Source organism: Zootoca vivipara, chromosome 13 (assembly GCF_965207765.1).
Source record: "Zootoca vivipara chromosome 13, rZooViv2.hap1.1, whole genome shotgun sequence".
Taxonomy (NCBI): domain Eukaryota; kingdom Metazoa; phylum Chordata; class Lepidosauria; order Squamata; family Lacertidae; genus Zootoca; species Zootoca vivipara.
This window is the reverse complement of record NC_142596.1, coordinates 37,832,615-37,851,587: the sequence shown is the minus strand read 5'-3', so window position 1 is coordinate 37,851,587 and position 18,973 is coordinate 37,832,615. Positions and strand designations below refer to the sequence as shown.

Sequence of the window (18,973 nt, the reverse complement as noted above, 5' to 3'; positions counted from 1 at the left end):
GTCAAGACTTCTATGTGCTTTTTTAAAAAATTGCATGCCCATTACTTTTAGGGCTGAGTTGTCTTGCCCCATCGGCCCAAATGTGGTGGACTACAACTCCCATCATCCCTGGTGTCTGGCAGCATATGGGGGACCCAAAGTTGAAGAACCCTTGTCTATATCGGTGCTTGCATTAATGGGGGGGGACAGGTGGCACTGAGGCCCCAGCAGCCGTAGCTTTTGTGTGTATGTGTGTCCCACAAGCTCCTCAATTTGGATTTGTAAGTCCTGCCATTTGCCTAAAATTAGGGATTGTCAAGTGATTGGAGTTATGGAATCTGCTGTTGCTGCTTAGAGATGCATCGTTTAGAGATTTTTTCTGACCAAGCAGTCAACCTATATTATTTAGAATAATGTATAAAATAAGGGGCCCCCATACTTTTGTGCCATAATTCCAGCAGCTGCCTGAAGTTCTGTGTTACCTTGTTGCTAAACAGCCAGGGACCGATCACCAGCAGGGAGTGTGGCTCAAGTGAGCTTGGCCAGAGCTGGTAGCGAGGGGGTGGCCACCGCACAATCCTTTATGCCACATGTGTACTTGCACACATGCCATGCTCCAATAGGAGGGATTTTTATACCCAAGCTTTAGTAGATGGGTGAGCAGATGAGGTTGCTGGACTAATGAAGAAGCTCCAAGGGCCCTCCACCTGCTCTGCGCCATTCTCACCTCCCACATGTTGCATCTGTATAGGTCCGACTTTGGGGATCTCTACACTTGTTCCCTTTAGTACATCCGGCTTCCAAATTCCAACCACCTGCTAGGGCAGTCCAGTCTTCCTCTCCCCACTTTATTGTTATTTTCCTCTCCTGACTTTATTTTAGATCAATCAGCAGTCTCAACCAGAAAAAAATAAAATCTAATTGCACAGTTTTGATAACTACAATTCCCCAGGGCAGAATTCCACAACCAGCACTTCTTGGACTATTTCGAATGACATAATCGATAACAGATTAGAACTGCAGGTCAATGAGATATTGTTATTTTCCTCTCCTGGCTTTATTTTACAACTGATATTCAATATTCCATGGTGATTGAGCTTCTTCTTCTTTTTTGTTGGGGTTGTATATATTTTAAGCATTTCCCCCCTGTACTTTTGCAAATCTTGGGGCTCCTACAAGTAGGCAGATACTCATGGATCAGTGATGCCTGTTTTAGCTTTATTTCTGTCAACATTCATCATCCAAGTTCACTATTAGGCGTGAGATATTTCCAGTCTCTGAATCAATAAGATCAATCAGCAGTCTCAACCAGAAAAAATAAAATATAATTGCACAATTTTGATAACCACAATTCCCCAAAGGAGAATTCCACAACCAGCACTTCTTAGACTATCTAGAATGGCATAATCTAACAGATTAGAACTGTAGGTCAATGAGATAAAAAAAAATCTTCTGAATTTTGATTGGCTGTGACTGGTTCCCAAGCACTAAACGTTTTATTGCATCTGGCCAGTGCAATTTAGGTGATAGCATGTCTGCCTGGAGAGGAGGGTCCCATGGTCAGCATCTGCTTGAGGTCACAATTTTCTTGTTTAAAGGCTGTTGCAAAAACGTGGCTGATCTAAGGGAGGGGAATCTATGCCTCTCTGGGTGCAAATCCAGAAGGAAGTTATCTGCAAGCTCCATTAAGAACATAAGAGCTCTGCTGGATCAGGCCAAAGGCCCATCTAGTCCAACATCCTGTTCTTACAGGGGCCAACCAGCTCCCCCACTGGGAAGCCCACAAGCACTCAGGGTTGTGGGTTTGAGCACCATGTTGGGCAAAAGGTTGCGAGGGGTGGACTAGATGACCCCCAGGGTCCCTTCCAACTCTACAATTCTGTAAGCAGGACCTGAGTGCACTCTTCCCACTTGCAATTCCCAAGAACTGGCCTTCAGAGTCATACTGCCTCCAAGAGCAGAGGTGGAGCATAACACAGATTGTGTGTGCATAAACAGAATTCACACCAATTGAATGAGATGTCTGAACATAATGTGACAATCCTTCATGTGCCTTTCGCTTTCTCTCCAGAGATTCTGCCTGGGTGAGATGGAGAAATGAATTGCGATTGGTCTCTGCATTTTTACAATACAGTATTTATGTTGATGGTGTTACTCATTGATTTATTTTCTTCAAGCACAAGAAGTTTTGAAGCAGCTCGTTTTATCTACTTACCTATATTACAGCCATAGCTCAGATCTCATGGTTCCTATTTAGACGAAACATCTTCAGAAAAACCAAAAGGCTTTGTCTTAGTTCTGAAAGTTTATTAACCTGTTGCGGTTTATAAGTGTCTGGCATCCATGGGAAAAGCTGCCGAAAAGCTCCCATGCGGATTTTGACACCATATCCATCCTAGCACAGTCACAGAGCATCTGCTATGCATGCAGAAGGTCTCGGGTCCAGCCCCTGGCATCTCCAGGCCCCTGGCCTAGAACTCTCTGGAGAGCTGTTGCCAGTCAGTGTGGACAATACTGAGCTAGATGGACTAATGGTCTGGGTTCAGGTTAAGGCAGCTTCCTACATTTCTATATGTATCGGAGCCTCCCTCTGACATGCTTACCTGCCAGCGAAAACAGCAGCAGGCTGCAATCATGCTTGGATCAGCACCAGGTGGCACCCTGTGCGGGTCTGAGAGGCACCATTTCAATTCCACAGGATACCCCAAAGCAGTACTACATTGCAGGCTCCAAGATCTGAACACTGGAGACTCCACAGTGATTACTATCATTATTAGGGACCCAGGGCAGGAAATATCCTGTCAAGACCTCAGGGCGCTGGCAATTGCCCAAGGGTGCCACCTGCCTGTGCCAAGCCTGATGAGTATACAGTGGAACCTCGGATTACGTACCGTCCTCCTTACGAACGCTTCGGCTAACCCAGAAGTAGATGCTCCTGGTAGTGAACTTTGCCCGGGATGCGAGCAGAAGTTGTGCGGTGGCGGCGGGAGGCCCCATTAGCGAAAGCGCACCTCAGGTTAAGAACGGTTATGGGTTAAGAACGGACCTCCGGAACAAAGCCACATCGTGGCGTTTCCTGCGCCTGCCGAGCCCGTTTGGTTGCTCGACTTGGAATTGAGCATGTCAAGTACATTGCGTCAGGCTCTTGGGGTCAGGAGTGCAGTCCTTGAAGGTGCCAGAGGAGGATAAATGTCCTAACAGTGTTGGGGGAGGAAACACACATACCCCTGGGACTGCCTGCTGAAATGCAAACCTTATGAAAATTTTACCACCCATCACACAGGCTGCCCCTTCCAGGGGATAGCACGTCCAGAAAGTAAGGGGAAAGGGGGTGTTGAAAGGCACAGAGGTGGGACCGTCCCGTCCCCCTTTCCCAATAGATCAGGGATGAGCATTGAGCAACCTTTTTCTGTTGAGGGCCGCCTTCCCTTGGGGCAATCTGTCAGGGGCTGCTATGAGGGGGACCAAAGCTGGTAGTGGAGAAAGGAAAAGGTTAAAATGGGGCCACCCTCTTTTCTTTCTTTCTGTCACCTCCCTCCCTTCTCTTCCCACCAGTGGAAGGACGGTCCTCTCTTGCCAGGAGTCTTAACTGATTGCTTGCAAAGGCCCAAGGGCCATATAAAATCAGGCTGTGGGCCACCCCTGCAAGAGATGCATTAAGTCAAATCATGGGGTCCAGGAGAGCATGCTGACACCAGCTATACAGAAAGTGTTTTTTTGGGGGGGGAGCAGGGGAAACCAAATAAAAAGTACCAGTATTTAGCAATCAGCAAAATGGGTGTCTTGGATGTCCCGGAGATCAAGTCCTGCTACCTCCCCGGGGCTAAGGCAAGTGATGTTGTTGTAAGTATATACAGGAGCATCTCCTTCTGTGATGGACTGTGTGTACCGCAAGACAACACTGGGGTGCTGCATGGCAAAGTTTCTAAGTCCTTTCAGGGAGCAGTTGCATTGCCACTTGTTTCCTTCCAGCCACAGTTGGACGAGCGAAGGGCTCAGCCAATCCACCGAGAAGGTTCTGAGTGAATTGTTCCCGATATTCAGATATCCCAGCCTGGGGAAGGAGCGGAAGATGTCACCTTCCAAGGCCTCCAAAGAGTTGCTGGAGAGGTCGAGCCAGGAGAGGCGCAGAAGTGGGGTGAAGGCTTCAGGAGAGATGTCTAGCAGCTGGTTGGAGGACAGGAGGAGGTATTCTAAGTTCCGTAGGCCTGCAAACTGGTTTGGGGAGAGGCTGCTCAGCTGGTTGTGCCTGAGGTCCAGATCAAGGAGTTCGTGCAAATCGCTCAGGCTGTGGTCCTCCATTTCTGAGATGGCGTTGTGTCTTAAGAAGAGCCTCCGGAGGCTGGAAAGGTCGGAGAACATCTGTGGCCTTATCCTGCTGAGGCAACTGTTTTCCAGGTGGAGGCTGTTCAGCTGGCTGAGTCCCCTGAAGGTAAAATCTGGGAGGGTCTTAAGGCAGTTCCCAGAGAGGTTCATCACTGCCATGTTGGAAAGACCAAGGAAAGCCCCAGCCCTGATTTCTTGGATATGGTTGTTGTTGAGCGTGAGAACCTCCAGTTGACTCAGCTTGTCGAAGGCCCTTTCCGGCAGGCTTCTGAGTTTGTTGTTCCCCAGCTGCAGCTCCTCCAAGTACTGGAGGTCTTTGAAGGTCCTTGGCCTCAGACTGGCAATGGAATTGTTGGAGAGGCGCAACACATGCAGGCTCGAAAGGCCCGCAAACGTGTCTTCAAAAAGCATGGTGAGGCGGTTGTGGGACAGGTCCAACCATCGCAGAGACTTCATGCCCATGAAAGCCCGTGGGGCGATGGCGTTGATTTGGTTCTGACTGAGGTAAAGCTTCTGCAGCTTCTGCAGCTTCATGAAGATGTTGCCCTTGATGCCCTTCAGGGAATTCCCACTCAGGTCCAGCTCTTTCAACTCACTGAGGCTGTAGAAAAGCTGGTGCTGGAGATAGTGGAGCTTGTTCCCAGCCAGGATCAGCTCCCGCAGGTTGGGTAAATCGTGAAACACTTTGTCCGGCAGGACCACCAAGGAGTTCCATCCGAGGTTCAAGTACCAGAGATTGGAGAGCCCAGCAAACACACCTTCCTCAATCTTGCTAAACTGGTTGTTGTTGAGATGTAGGGAAACCAGGTTCTGCAGATGGAGGAAGATGTTGGGCGCCAACGACTTCAGCCGGTTGTGCTGGAGGAGCAAGGAGTAGAGTTCCTCCAAGCCGTGGAAGGCGTGTTGTTCGATGCTTGACAGGTGGCTGCCCTGAAGGTTGAGAAATTCCAGGCTGGAGAGGTTCCTGAAAGCAAGAGCTGGCAAAGAAGTGAAATTGTTTCCCTCCAGCCACAACATCCTCACGGCCCTGGGCACGTCTTCGGGAAGGCTGGTGAGGTTTCGCAAGCTGCAGTAGACACTCAGCTCATCATTGCGTTCATCGTAACTGCAGCCACATAGGCTGGGACACTTCTGCTTTTCGGGGCTGGCCTGTTCGTTGGTGGCCCCCGCTTCAAGGGGCTGAGACCTCGCTGCCAACAGCCAAATGAGAGTCAACGCCAACACTGATCCTGTGGGATAGATTGTGACAGAAGCTCTTAAACCAGGGGGGAAACAAGCTGTGCTGATGTAATACCCCCAAAAATCATTGGACAGCCCTGGGTGTGGCTTCTTTCCCTCCCACAACATCCTTTGATTCTCATTTCAGCCATCAGGTAAGGTTGATTTGATTTCCCCAGGTGTAGATCTTCACTCACCCCTGCTTCCCTGGTGGGGAGTGGCATGTTGTGGTTTGCCTCAGTTGCCAAAATGCCTTGGGCCAGCCTGGTGCCTCTGCATGGAAGCTGCTGGGAATCTAAAGTGGGGAGCCTGCTGCCACCCTCAGGTCTTGCTTGGAGGTTTCCCTTAGGAATCTGGCTGGCAACTGTGAGAACAGGATACCGGACTAGACAGGCCTTGGGTCAGATCCAGAAGGGATTTTCTTACGTTCTTGTGGGCATATCACAATATTTGAATACAGGTGATTCAGAACCAAAGGCCTATTCTCTTCAGCATCCTGTTCTCACCTTGAAGAGAGAGCTTCTTCTATCCTTAGGTCATCAGCGGCAATTTCTCTCTGTGTTAGGATGACCAGTCATAAGAAAAGAAGACGAGCCCTCCTCCGGATCAGAACTAAGGCCCACCTAGTCCAGCATCCATCCTAGTCTAGGGGTCAATGAAACCCCTATTGGAAGTCCAAAAGCAGAACCTGAGCACAAACGCTCTCTCTTTCCCGCTCTCACTTGCTCTCTTTCTGATTTCCAGCAACTAGCACTCAGAGGCATACTTCCTCCAACAGTAGCCAGTGACAGCCATCTCCTCCATAAATTTGTCTAGACTTCTTTTAAAGCCATCCAATTTGCTGGCCATTCCTGCATCCCGTAGGAGCAAATTTCACAGTCTGTGTGCTGTGCAAAGAAGGACTTTGTCTATCTGAACCTCCGCTGAACGTTCCCGAGTTCTAGCATTACGAGAGGGGCAGAAAAAACTTTTCTCTCTCCATTTTCTCCACACACCACAAATCATTTTGTACACCTTTCTCATGCCGTTCCTTACTTTGTCTGCTAGACTAAAAAGTCCCAGATTATTACAGATGTCCCTCCAGCCCCTTGATCGTTTTGATTCTCTCGCTCATCACAAGAGCCCACCTGCTCTCCCAAGTTGGAGAGGAGGAGGCAGGGAGGCTGACTTGCACTCATTCGGAGACCTGTCTTGCACAGCTCTAAATAAACGCACAGAAAGGAATCGTTGGAAAACCACAACATTCTCCCCTTACCTTTGTTCATCCTCATGCTTGCTGGTGAACGTCTGGGGAGGCAAAGGTCTGCCCAGCCACCTCAGGCAAGTTCTGCTCTTTGCATTTCCCCGCCTGCTGCTAATGTAGCAATACAGCAGCAACCGCCTTGACGCTTGTCCAGCAGTTTACGGACAGACTGCTTTTAACCAGTCCGTCACCGGTTTAGGAATACCATTAGGTTTGCATTGGGGACACAGCCTGGATTTTAGCCCTTGCTGCAACACTGCAACAGGAAAGGGCTATTGCCCTCATGCTTTCATTGTAGGATTCCCAGAAGCATGTGATTGGCCACTAGATGGGCCTTTGGCTCTCCTTGATGACCAGCACTTGCAATGCACAGAGGAATTACCCTGATGACCCAATCTATAGGGAGGGTAGAAGGAGGGGTCACACTATGGGACCATCGAACACTGTGTTATCTAATCTGACTGGTTGTAGCTTTCCAAGACAGAGTTCTTCTCTCCTGCCCCCAATTCTGCCCCCTTCTAGTTTTTCCTTGGAGATGCTGGGGATTGAACCTGGGACCTTCTGCAAACAAAGCACTGGGCTATGGCCCTTTCACGAAGGGAGCCTGTCTGTTTTGCTTATGGTTGGAGCTAGATCTGTGAAGAAGCTAGAGTTTCCCAAACTGGAGGCTATCCATTGCTTCTTTGGCCTAGAATTCAGGACGTCAGCTGAGACCTCGCCAAGCTGCAAACTTACGGCAAAGGTGGGGGAACTTGTTCACCCCGAGAGCCATGCTCCTTTTTGAGCAGCCTTCCAGGGTCCTCAGGCTGAAACCGGTTCCTCTACAACAGGCATGTCAAACCTGCGGCCCTCCAGATGTTTTGGCCTACAACTCCCATGATCCCTAGCTAGCAGGACCAGTGGTTGGGGAAGATGGGAATTGTAGTCCAAAAACATCTGGAGGGCCGCAGGTTTGACATGCCTGCTCTACAACATCCTGGAGCCATGCTACACCAAGAGGAGGAGTATTGCAGAAAGCTACATGGTGGGCAGCTCCCAGATTCAACCATTTGACTCGAGTCCCTTCGCCCATCCCAGGGCAGGTGTGACTTCCACCTGGGACCAAGAAGCTACCCAAGAATGCTGTCTGCTGATAGGGGGACCTGCGCTCTGCAAAGAGTGTTGGGAATTGTAGTTTAGCTTGTGAGTGGGAACTCTTTGCTAAGGCTGCCTAGCTTCCCCCTTAGGAAGCTGCAAGTCCCAGGGTGAAGAGTGTTAAATCCAAACAACAGAAACACCCGAGTGTAGAATCTTGCACCTATTCAAAACGGCATGGGGGGGGAGGGAACTTCTTCTTTATTCCAAGCCAGAACCCCACTTGTCCTTGATGGAAGTCCAACAGTAGGGATCATTCAATGGGCAATTTAAGGGTTAATGTTGTTAATATTAAATCGTGCCAACCAAGGATGTATGTGGAGATGTTGCTTGGCAACCAGGCAGAGAGTGGCTTGATCTTCACTGTGGTAGCATGAGTTCCGATTTGCTGCATAGTTCTGAGGAAGTTTTTCCTCTGTATGTTTCTGTTGCATGCCTTCCAGCCATGTGTAAAGCCTGAGCTAAGAAAAACAAAACACTCTCTGTTCCTTTCTCATCAAATTATACACTGTTTTGATTCAGTTTGCTCAGTAAAGAGTTGTCAAGATTTCTTTATTTTTTCTCTCTCCATCTATGCTATTGAAGAGACTTTGCTAACAGTCTTTTCTGTCTGCTGTAGGGGTCAGTGTGGCTCCCAGAAGGTTTCCTCTGAGTGAATGTGGCCCTTGGGCTGAAAAAAAAAGAGTTACCCCTCCCCTGGTTGAAGCATTTGCAGGGCTGGGGTGAAACTATTTGTTGATAATTAGTGGTGCCTGGCAAAGAAGCATAGAACCCCAGTGTTCTCTATTTGCTTGGATAAAGCTCTTTAAACATTGCCTGATTGGAGAAAAATGCTTGGACACATTTGGGAAAGAATGGAGCCCCAATAAAAAAAGGCAGATGGGTATGCAGGGAACACCCTTATCCTGAGCGCTGGGTTTTCACCCCTTCACACACATACTGCCTATATTTCTCCTCTATATAATTTAGATTCTCCCCAATGCGCGCGCACACACACACACAGACACAGAGCGCTCTATTTTAGCCTTCTGTTCTTGGAAATTATAGATCAAAAAGGAGAAATGGGAAAGGCACACAATCGGGCAGGCGCTAAGTAAATATTGACACAAGTAATCAGCCAAAGCTCTAAAAAAAGACCTGACTCAGCAGAGACCTTCGAGCCAAGAAAAAAACAGAAGCTGGAATTTCGTTAGGAATGACAAAAAAGAAAACCGTGGGTGCTCATACTAAGAACACCCACACACATGTATGTTGGGAAGTGTTTTTTTCAAATGGGACAAATGCCTGGATCCTTTGTAGCAGTGGCCAGGCATCGTATTCACTGCAAGGGCCGCATTCCTTCATAGGAAGCTTTATAGGGGCCGCGTGGCTGTGGTGGTCAGAGCCAGAACAAAAAGTGAGCAGAAAATGGATCTGGTTCTACTTTTCGTCCGGTAGGCTACAATCCAGTCATAGACCTTTTTAAGCTGCTTTGACAGCTAAAATACAGGCTAGAAGCGCTATACATAACATTATCAGCTCTGTCTCTTTAAAGCAGCCTTTTAAACTCCCATCATCCCTGACCATTTGTCCTGCTGGCTAGGGATGATGGGAGTTGTAGTCCAACAGCTTGCGACCCGAGTTTGAAAAACACTGCTGTAGACGTAGCAGCTAAGAAGCTGGACCTCTGGATTTACCTGCTGAGGATCAGGAGACCCACTGCACCTGAGGCTGTTGGATGGGAGCACCCAGAAATACCTGGCCACAGGGTTCAGCCCTTTCAGGCTCTGAAGTTCTCTATCGGTACAAGCGGGTGAGGGTGAAGAGGCCTCAGTCTTGCTCACCTGGAGCTATTCGAGGTCCTGCAACATCTGACCATTGTTACCTCTTTCTCTTACCCAGTGTCAGACCAGAGCATGATGTTGGCCTCATTTGGACCCTAGATTTAAAGCAGTGTCATACCACTGTAAACAGTCATGGCTCCCCCCCCACAAAGCATTCTGGGAATGCACTCCATAATTGTAGCAGGGGAAGCTTCTGTGGAAAAGGCCCGTTCTCTCATTTCTACTCTCCAGACCTCCCTCAAAAGTGGCACACAAGTTCATCTGCATCCCAAAATAACACCTGAATTAAGGCAGGAATGAGAGTGTTAAGAAAGAACAGTTTTGCTACCTTTCCCAGATGAAAGAACACAGGAATTGACTGGATCTGTTGCAAGGTGGAGCAGGGTTCTGTGGTTTTACTGGGTAGCCAAAATTTCCCGACAGCACATTTTAATGATGTGCATTTCTGGGAAACAGACTTCCAGCAGTTTTCAACCCAATGCAGCCTTTTGGCACTGAAGGCTTCAGCAGCCATCATTGGTCAAAACTCTCTCTGTTTACTCTTGAGAAATGTCAACCATCACTTCCTGGAAGAATAATCACTTCCTGGAAGAATGCTTTTAAATGTAATTCCTTTAGAATGTTTAAAATCTGCAACTGCTTATAGATTCTCTTTAAATTGTTATTGTTTTTAGAATGTATTAAACTTTTTAGAATGTTTTTACTCTCTGTTTGTTTTTAATCATTGTGCCTGTTTGCTGCCCTGGGCTCCTTGAGGAGGAAATGCAATATATAAATCAAAAAGTTTATTGCATTAGCCATATAGCCATAGCACATATAAAAGATCAAACAGGCAACTGTCGCACAACAACATAGAATACAACTAATACAACTATAACATTAAATATAAAGTATTTATATGAAATATAAAATCCAGCTGAGTGCGGCTGGTAAGGTAAAAGACAGCGCAAGGCGTGTCGGCTGTGAAAAAAATAAATGTATTTCTTTATTGCCATCTAAGCAGCCCAAGACCTCCATACACACCGCCTGGGCTTGTGCCCCGGAGAGGTAACTTCAGCAAAAACAACGCAGCAGGCAGCAGTTACAAGTTATAAGCTCAACTTGATTCGCGTAAGTAGGTATGGGTGCTCATCTGCAGCAGCTCAACTGGATGCCTTTGTCTGCCCCAGCTGCAACAAAACATGTCTCTCCTACATCAGTCTCTACGACCACAGCAGGCGCTGCAACCTGCCAGCAGTTTGACTTCTCCTCCATTGTCTCCTGAGACAGATGGATGCCAAGCAAAGGATTGCATTGATACCCCAACATTTCCTCCAAGGGGCTCAAGGCGGCAGGAATGGTTCTCTTCCTAAATTTATCCTCACAAGAACCCTGCAAAGTAGGTTAGGCTGAGAGACAGTGACTGGCCCAAGATCACCCAGTGAGCTTCATGGCAGACCGGGGATTTTAACTCTGGTTTCCCCAAGTCCGAGTCCAACACACTAACCACTACACCACACAGGGTTTTGCCCTCAAAAGCAACCTCAGAATAAGGATAAATAAGTCTGGGAGGCTTTAAATGAAAAAAAGCCACTGGAGCTTAGAGAAGGTAGGAGTGCATGTGTGAAGTAATGGACAAAACAGCTGTGATGCAACAGCAAGACAGAGAGTGAGCTGTGAGCTAAAGGATGGAAGCATCCTCGGATGTAGTGTCCATTGGGATTGGTAGGGCAAAAGGTAGGGAGACCAATGGGTGGAGCCAGAGCCTCCCCTGATTAGTTGTAAGTAAGAAGGCAGGGAAGTGGGGGCTGGCTGGATTTTGGTGGGGCAGCACCTCCTTTGCCTTAATGGACTACTTTTATTTTTATTATATTTATTTATATCACAACATTCTCTCAGAACTGGGTCTCCAGGAAACTCACAAAAATTAAAACAAGCATGAATAAAACACAGTAAGCTAAAAACAAATAAAAGATAATAGTTAAAGAGTAATTAAACTGTAATAAAATTAAAGCAATAGAAAAAAACCTGTTAAAATATCGATATTAAAAACAGTGCAGCACTATTTAAAGCCCTTTCCAGTTCCCAAAAGCCTGCAGGAATACAATAGTCTTCATTTGTCGGTGGAAGGACAAAGAGGAGGGAGCTGGTCTAGCCTCTCTAGGAAGGGAATTCCAAAGTCTGGGATCAACTACTGAGAAGAACTTTTCAGCTAGTCTCAGCTGGGTGTTGTGTGCCTCTCCCAGGGAGGATCTGATGCGAAGCAAGGGGTCTACCACCTGCTTATGTTGCTTGCCTTCAGTTCTTCTCCACTTGTACATTTTCTATTATTTGTTTTATTTACAAAACACCACAAGCCTCCAGAAATCTCTCCTCAAAAGCCAAGGCAAACCCAGGTACAGTCATACCTCGGTTTAAGTACGCTTCAGTTTGAGTACTTTCAGTTTAAGTGGATTAAGTGGATTAATCTGCCTGGAACAGATTAGTTCACTTTCCATTACTTTCAATGGGAAAGTTCGCTTCAGGTTAAGTACGCTTCAGGTTAAGTACAGACTTCCAGAACCAATTGTGTATTTAAACCGAGGTACCACTGTACTTCCACCCCTAGAACCTGACACTGATTGGGGAAGTGAGAAATGCATAGCGTTTTAGACATTTTGGGGTACTGTCGTCCATCACGCAACTTGCAGTTAGTTTCTTCTAAGAAACTGTTTGTATGAACAGAATGTGTTGCACTCCAATCAGATTAGATAATGATTGTCCAATGCAAAATTTACCTTGGCAAGAGAAGACGCCAACTTTTGGCGAGAACAGGCGTCCTTGTGACTACCTGAACTTTCTGGCCAGCGTTGGGCCGGGGATGGAAATGCCAACTCCACAAACAAACATAGGCACAAGGTAGAGGAAGGTGGCGCCTTGTTATCCTATCAGTGGAAGCGGGGGCGCTGCACCCCATTTCGCCACTTCAGGCGAGAGGGGCGAGATCTCACAAGCTCCTCGAGATGCCACGGCGCCACGTGGTTTTGGCAACATCTCATGAAATCAGTGGTGGAGGCAGGCAGGGCGCCCCCAGGAACACCACCTCAGGGGCTTCCACACTTGAGGTTGTAGCCTCACCTACTTTAATGGCTGCACTGGCCCTGGGTGAAACACAAGAAACATTTTGTTTGCTACTGCGTCTGCACAAATGGACGTGTGACCACGTTGGGGGTGGGAGAGAGAAATCGAATTCAGTTCACATTTAAAGGCAAACCTTCCTAAGTGTCATGAACTGGCAGGACAATGGGGAGGAGGAAGATGAGGAAGATGATCCCAGCTTGGACACACTGTGGCAAGCTGGGGATGGGGAAAGAGAGGTTGGTGTAGGACGGTGACTCACAGGGTGATGGAGGGTGACGAGGGGCTGGGGGTCAGGAATCAGAGCAGCAGGACCCATGACCAGAGCCAGAGGGGCCCCTGTCCCCACAAACACAGCAGGCTCTGAGGCGTAGGGAGGCTGAGGCAGGCAAGGGCCTGCAGCCCACCTCCCTAGCTGGCCAGGTGGGGCTTGCTAGCTCTGGGAGAAGGTGTGTGATTCCTCAGCTGGATTTGGCTTGGAACAGGTGAGGGTCACCTGCACTTATCAGCATGCAAAGTATAAAAAGGGACAGAGAGCTGAGGTGCTTGGTCTGCTCAAGTCACAGGTCAGAGGAGAGTGTGGGGCACTTGTGCAAACTATGGAGTCACTCTCCAAATTAAAGCTGTGGGGTGTTTTTCTTCATGCCAGCCCTCGCATTCTTCTTTCTGTATATTTACAGGCTTCAAACCACTGCAGCACAGACATTCCATAAAACAAATCCAAAGATTTTGTGGATGAAGCCCGAGTCGTGACTGCCAGGCTTGCTTCAGCCTCCACAATCCTCCCTCCACTGTCAGAGGCAGAGCATCTGGGGATCACCGAGGAGGAAATCCTGTTGCGCTCAGGTCCTACTCGTGGGCTTCTCATGGGGGCATCTGGGAGGGAGACCAGGATGCTGGACTAGGTGGGCCACTGGCCTCATCTTGCATGTCTATTCTTCTGTGTTTTTTAAGTTCTTATGTTTGGAAACCCTTGGTTGCTTGCCCAACTGAGTTGCTGGCCCACCATGAAATATTGGAAGAGGAAATGAAAAGATAAAAGTTAAAAGCCGGATACAATTTTAAAGAAAAGTACATTTATGCACTTGTTCCTCAGTCCTGCCTGTTAACATGATCCTGGATCCTATGTCCTCTGCAATGACAGCAGCCTCCTTGGATCTCTGTAGGGAGGGAGGAAGAGAGAATATCCACATTATCCAATGCTCCCCTCCACCACTTTTATTTTTTTTAAAATAGTTCATTCCTTCATTGAATTTATATCCTGCTCTGCCCTCTAGGCCCAGAATGGCTCAAAGCTGCCAAACCAGTCCTGACCTTGACCTGTGTTCATTTAAAACTCATTTCCCTCCCTGCAACAAAGAATCCTGGGGAATGTAGTTTTTTAAAAAAGATGCTGAGAATTGCAGCTCATTGGGGCTAAACTAAAATTCCCATGATTCTTTTGGGGGGTGCTTTAAATGTATGGTACACAGCCTTGGTTTGCACATCATGGTTGGCCAAACTATGCCAGAGAGGAGTCTTCAGCCTCTTTGGTCACTCTGCTGCTACACTGCATAGTGAAGAACTATGATTTTCAGATGTAAGGATAAATGTGAGTAAACCTTTAATGGCACCTCCTATATCTAGTTTGCACTAGGTTCCTATATCTGGAAGGACAGATCGTGAAGCTGAGGCTCCAAAACTTTGGCCACCTCATGAGAAGAGAAGACTCCCTGGAAAAGACCCTGATGTTGGGAAAGATGGAGGGCACAAGGAGAAGGGGACGACAGAGGACAAGATGGTTGGACAGTGTTCTCGAAGCTACCAACATGAGTCTGACCAAACTGCGGGAGGCAGTGCAAGACAGGAGTGCCTGGCGTGCTCTGGTCCATGGGGTCACGAAGAGTCGGACACGACTAAATGACTAAACAACAACATATCTAGTTTAGGAGGTTAGGCAGCAGGGCTGGAAGCTGAGGGAGAAAGTCACTGAAGGAGAGAAGACCTGTTGTACATAGTTCTAATAAACTATTCCATGTTCAACTCCTCTGGCAAAGAGCATTTCCAGAACCAAAGATGTGGCTAGGTTGAAGAACATGAGCACAGTTGACAGGGATGAGGAACCGGTGGCCTTCTGGGTGATGTTGGGACTCCACCAGCCCTAGTTAGCATGGCCAGAAATCAGGGATGGTAGTAGTTGGAGTCCAGTGGCCTCTAGAGGACCACAGGTTCCCCAGCCCAGACCTGATATGCTGCTTTACAAGGACAGCTCTTGACTGAGAGTGCCCCCTGGTGGAGCTCCTTAGGCTTACCTGGAACTGGTGGTGTGGCAGCCACTCTACTTCAAGGATGTCTGGGAGCTGCCATTTTAATTCCCCACAATGCCCTGGAGCAGCCAACATTGGAGCATTTGCAGGGAATTAAAACAAGGCTTGTAGATTCAGCAGCCTGACAAGGAAGGCCTGGCATAACCGCTCGTACTGCTGGCAGGGATGGATTAAACCAGGCACCCCCAAACTTCGGCCCTCCAGATGTTTTGGACTACAATTCCCATCTTCCCTGACCACTGGTCCTGTTAGCTAGGGATCATGGGAATTGTAGGCCAAAACATCTGGAGGGCCGCAGTTTGGGGGTGCCTGGATTAAACATTTAAGCCAAAGCATATTATGGTTTCTACTTTGAATTAAATACATATGGGGGCACCATTGCCGAAGGTCTTAATTCAGCCCCGACTGGTGGGACCTGCCCAGCAACTGCCCATGGATGCCAGGAGCTAGCGCTGGGCCAGCTGATTTTACCTGAGCCCCTGCTCCCTCTTGGAGACGTTCCTTCCACTTCGGAATAGGGAGGGGGGAGGTCTGGTGGGCCAGGGTAAGGGGGAGGCCACAGTGGGAGCATGCTGAGAGAACCTGTGGAGAGAAGGACAGGCTGGGATCAGGAACACAAAGCATACATAAAGTCTATGAACTAAAGGAAGAAAGAGCTACAGCTTTGTGAGGTTGAACAGGGGTCTCCTGGCAACTCTCAGCGCCCTGAACAAATTACCATTGCCAGCCCTAGTTGAACAGCAGCAGCAGCAGCATTAGCACAATACTGGATTTGATAACAGAGTCAGTTGAGAGCCCATCTGCTTTTCAGCTGCGCATTAAGAGGCCGGGTGTCTGGGCTTCCTTAGTAGGCCAACTTGCACCCACTATCCAAAGGAGACCATTGGTGCACTTACGAGCTGCCCGGGGCGCAGAGGGGTAGGCATAGGTATAGATGGAAGCAGTGGGGTATTCTTGGAGGTTCGTCCCTTCTCTCAGTATGTCTGTTCGATTAACAAAAAGGCGGGAGAGAGAAAAGCATGTCTGATATAGGAATAGACATATTTAGATTCACAAGCACACACGCAACACTTGTATGCATTTTTAATGCATCGTCGTTTCATTTCGAAAATTTATAAACTCCTCGCTAAACAATTCCTCAAGCAGTGTACAAGAAGTCCAATTCTATATAAATCATGACTAAAATACAAAGAAACAAACACACAAAGAACCATGATTAAAAAATCAAGGATAAAATCAATTTTTAAAAAATCAAAGTAGATATAACGAATAATAATTTCTCACATTTGTGTGGCCGGATTGTGGACTATTTTACAAAGCAAAGAGTCACATCTATTGCTCCACCCACTTTCCCCCTCTTGCCCCACCCACCACTAGAATGTAGCACCTGGAGAGTAACCAATGAAAGCTCAGGCTGCTAAAGATTCCGCCCTTCTGTTGCAATGGATCCAGTTCCCAATTAAAGGCACATCCTGACATAAAACTGTCCTGCCCTTTGGCCAAATTCTCCCTCCAGTTGGTGGCTCCTGCCTTTTAAATGGGACAGAGAGGAAGGAGTGTGCCTTTGATATCCAACAAAGGGCCTTTCAATCTAATTCCTCACCTGCATCAATCAGATCCTTTATTGTGTTTAGGCAATCAGACGCTCCGTACTGGAAGGTAAATTTGAAGACAAGGACCCCTTGGGTGGATGCTAGGGAGAAAAGGCTACAGTAAGACATTGGGCTCATGTTGTAAAGGTAAAAGGTAATGGACCCCTGGATGGTTAAGTCCAGTCAAAGGCGACTATGGGGTTGTGGCGCTCATCTCGCTTTCAGGCCGAGGGAGCCGGCATTTGTCCACTGACAGTTTTTCTGGGTCATGCGGCCAGCATGACTAAACCACTTCTGGTGCAATGAAACACCGTGACGGAAAGCAGAGAAAACGGATATGCCATTTACCTTCCTGCCACAGCAGTACCTATTTATCTACTTGCACTGGCGTGCTTTTGAACTGCTAGGTTGGCAGGAGCTGGAACACAGCAAAGGGAGCTCACCCTATTGCGGAGATTTGAACTGCCAAACTTCTGATCAGCAAGCCCAAGAGGCTCAGTGGTTTAGACCACAGCACCACCTGTGTTGTAATCTGCGCCAACATATTTTTTTTCTCCCAAAGTGGTAAAAAGCTATGATTCTACCTTTGCAAAGAGTCACAGACAATAAGGCCTGCAATGAATTATCTTGAAGAATTATAAGCTAAATAGATCAATGGTCTGATTCAGTATATGGCAGCTTCCTCCATTCCTATAACAACCCATCAGAGGGAGTTCTCTCTCATTTTGAGAACTATCACACACAGCAGCCGATAAGATTCCAGGTGGTGAGACATACTCAGGGTTCCTTTGATATGCTGGGGCTTGGAGCCCGGCTCCTCCTCCAGGACACAATCTCCTAGAAGCTGCAGCGGGAAACGAATGATGGTAGATCCCTTATCTTTGTGCTGGAAGATCATCTAGGGAAGCAATCGAGAAGCCATTCAAGCAGAAGTGAGGAGTGTTGCAAGGAACTAAAGGTGGCACAGCTAAAAAAAATGCCCCTTCTCCATTCCTGCAAGGAGAATAGGCAGGGGCGGGGAATATATTGTGCGCGCACTTATTTTGATGCTTACAGGTGCTTTGTGATGTGTGCATTAGTGTGAGGGTGTTTATGCGATAGGCCTCCATGGCCAAAGAACAATAAACTATTCATTCAGTCATCCATAATTGAAACGTTCTGTGCTTCAATGACACCCAAAACCAGCAGCGTGAGGTGGGTGCCTCACCCTGTGGTCTGGGACTCTCAAGCTCAAGGCGATGTCAGAGGTTCACCTACCAAAGGCGAGGGAGGTGCTATGAGCTCTCTTATTATATTATGGCCAGCCTGCCTCACCCCTCAAGCCCTCTTACTTTGTACTGGGTGAGGTACAACATTCCCTTTTTGGTGCCTTTCAGCTCTTCTGGAAAATCCGACCGCCCTTCCAGCAATAACGACACCTCGCTGTAGTGAGCAAGGACCCTGAAACAAAAGCAGTTGGTTGGTGAATGTATCAGATTCCGAAATAAAACATGCTTCACGGGATTCACAGCTGTGAATACACTGGGTCCCTCTCCTTTAGGGTTGCTGCTAGAGAACTCCCATCGGGCTTCAGCCAGCATGGCCAATGTTCATGGATGATGGGCGTAGCAGTCCGTTCCCTTCAACAAGGAGCATCTTTTGACAGAATGTATCATCTTTCCCATTACATCCAAACCCCATATTTTAATTACCTTCAATGTTTGAAGTTTGGGCAAGGCACATCTTTTTGCTGCCACCAATCAATACTGAATGACACCTTGGTTTTCCATTTCCCCTTCCTGCCTCACTCCATCCCCAAGATTATCTATTTACCTTTCCTCTGAACTGTTGGCTGACCTGGAGAACTGATACCTAGTCACCTCCATCGCGAAAAGCAACTCCTCTGTCTCAAGGACACCCACGCTCCCTTTAGCTCAGGAGCACTGGAGACAAAGAGAAATGCTTGGACCATGTAAGCATCTCTGTGATGTCAACAGGTGAGGTAACAGCACAGGCTTTGACTTGAAATTGGGATTAGTGGGAATTATTTATTTTTAGAGAGCTGCTCCCATGAGGCCAGGTTTACTCCCATTTTCTTCGGTCTCCCTAAATTCCACTAGAATCGGATGACTTTAAACAAGCAACCCATGAGAGCCTTGGACTGAAAGTTAAATCCTGCCAGGAGTTGAATATCTGGGGAGTAGTTTTCCAGACTCCCTTTTCCCAGTCATGTGATGCTAGTTGCATCTATTCCCATTCTCTCCTTTTCATAATAAT

At 47.7% G+C, this 18,973-nt stretch overlaps 2 protein-coding genes across 2 annotated transcripts; both read right to left on the bottom strand.

Moving 5' to 3' along the window:
- Positions 1-1,175: 1,175 nt before the first annotated feature.
- IGFALS (insulin like growth factor binding protein acid labile subunit) lies at positions 1,176-7,032 on the bottom strand. Its single transcript, XM_035132148.3, has 2 exons — positions 6,779-7,032; positions 1,176-5,534 (listed from the first exon to the last, which is right to left on the bottom strand). Exons 1-2 carry the CDS (start codon positions 6,792-6,794, stop codon positions 3,739-3,741), a joined length of 1,812 nt encoding a protein of 603 aa, XP_034988039.1. The 5' UTR covers positions 6,795-7,032; the 3' UTR covers positions 1,176-3,738.
- Positions 7,033-10,494: 3,462 nt separating this feature from the next.
- On the bottom strand, positions 10,495-18,712 carry LOC118093287 (uncharacterized). The gene is made up of 7 exons (XM_088656553.1): positions 18,530-18,712; positions 18,049-18,157; positions 17,495-17,615; positions 16,729-16,818; positions 16,022-16,108; positions 15,597-15,707; positions 10,495-13,979 (listed from the first exon to the last, which is right to left on the bottom strand). The coding sequence occupies exons 1-7, from the start codon at positions 18,580-18,582 to the stop codon at positions 13,912-13,914; spliced, it is 639 nt and encodes a 212-aa protein (XP_088512679.1). The 5' UTR covers positions 18,583-18,712; the 3' UTR covers positions 10,495-13,911.
- Between the last annotated feature and the right edge of the window lie 261 nt (positions 18,713-18,973).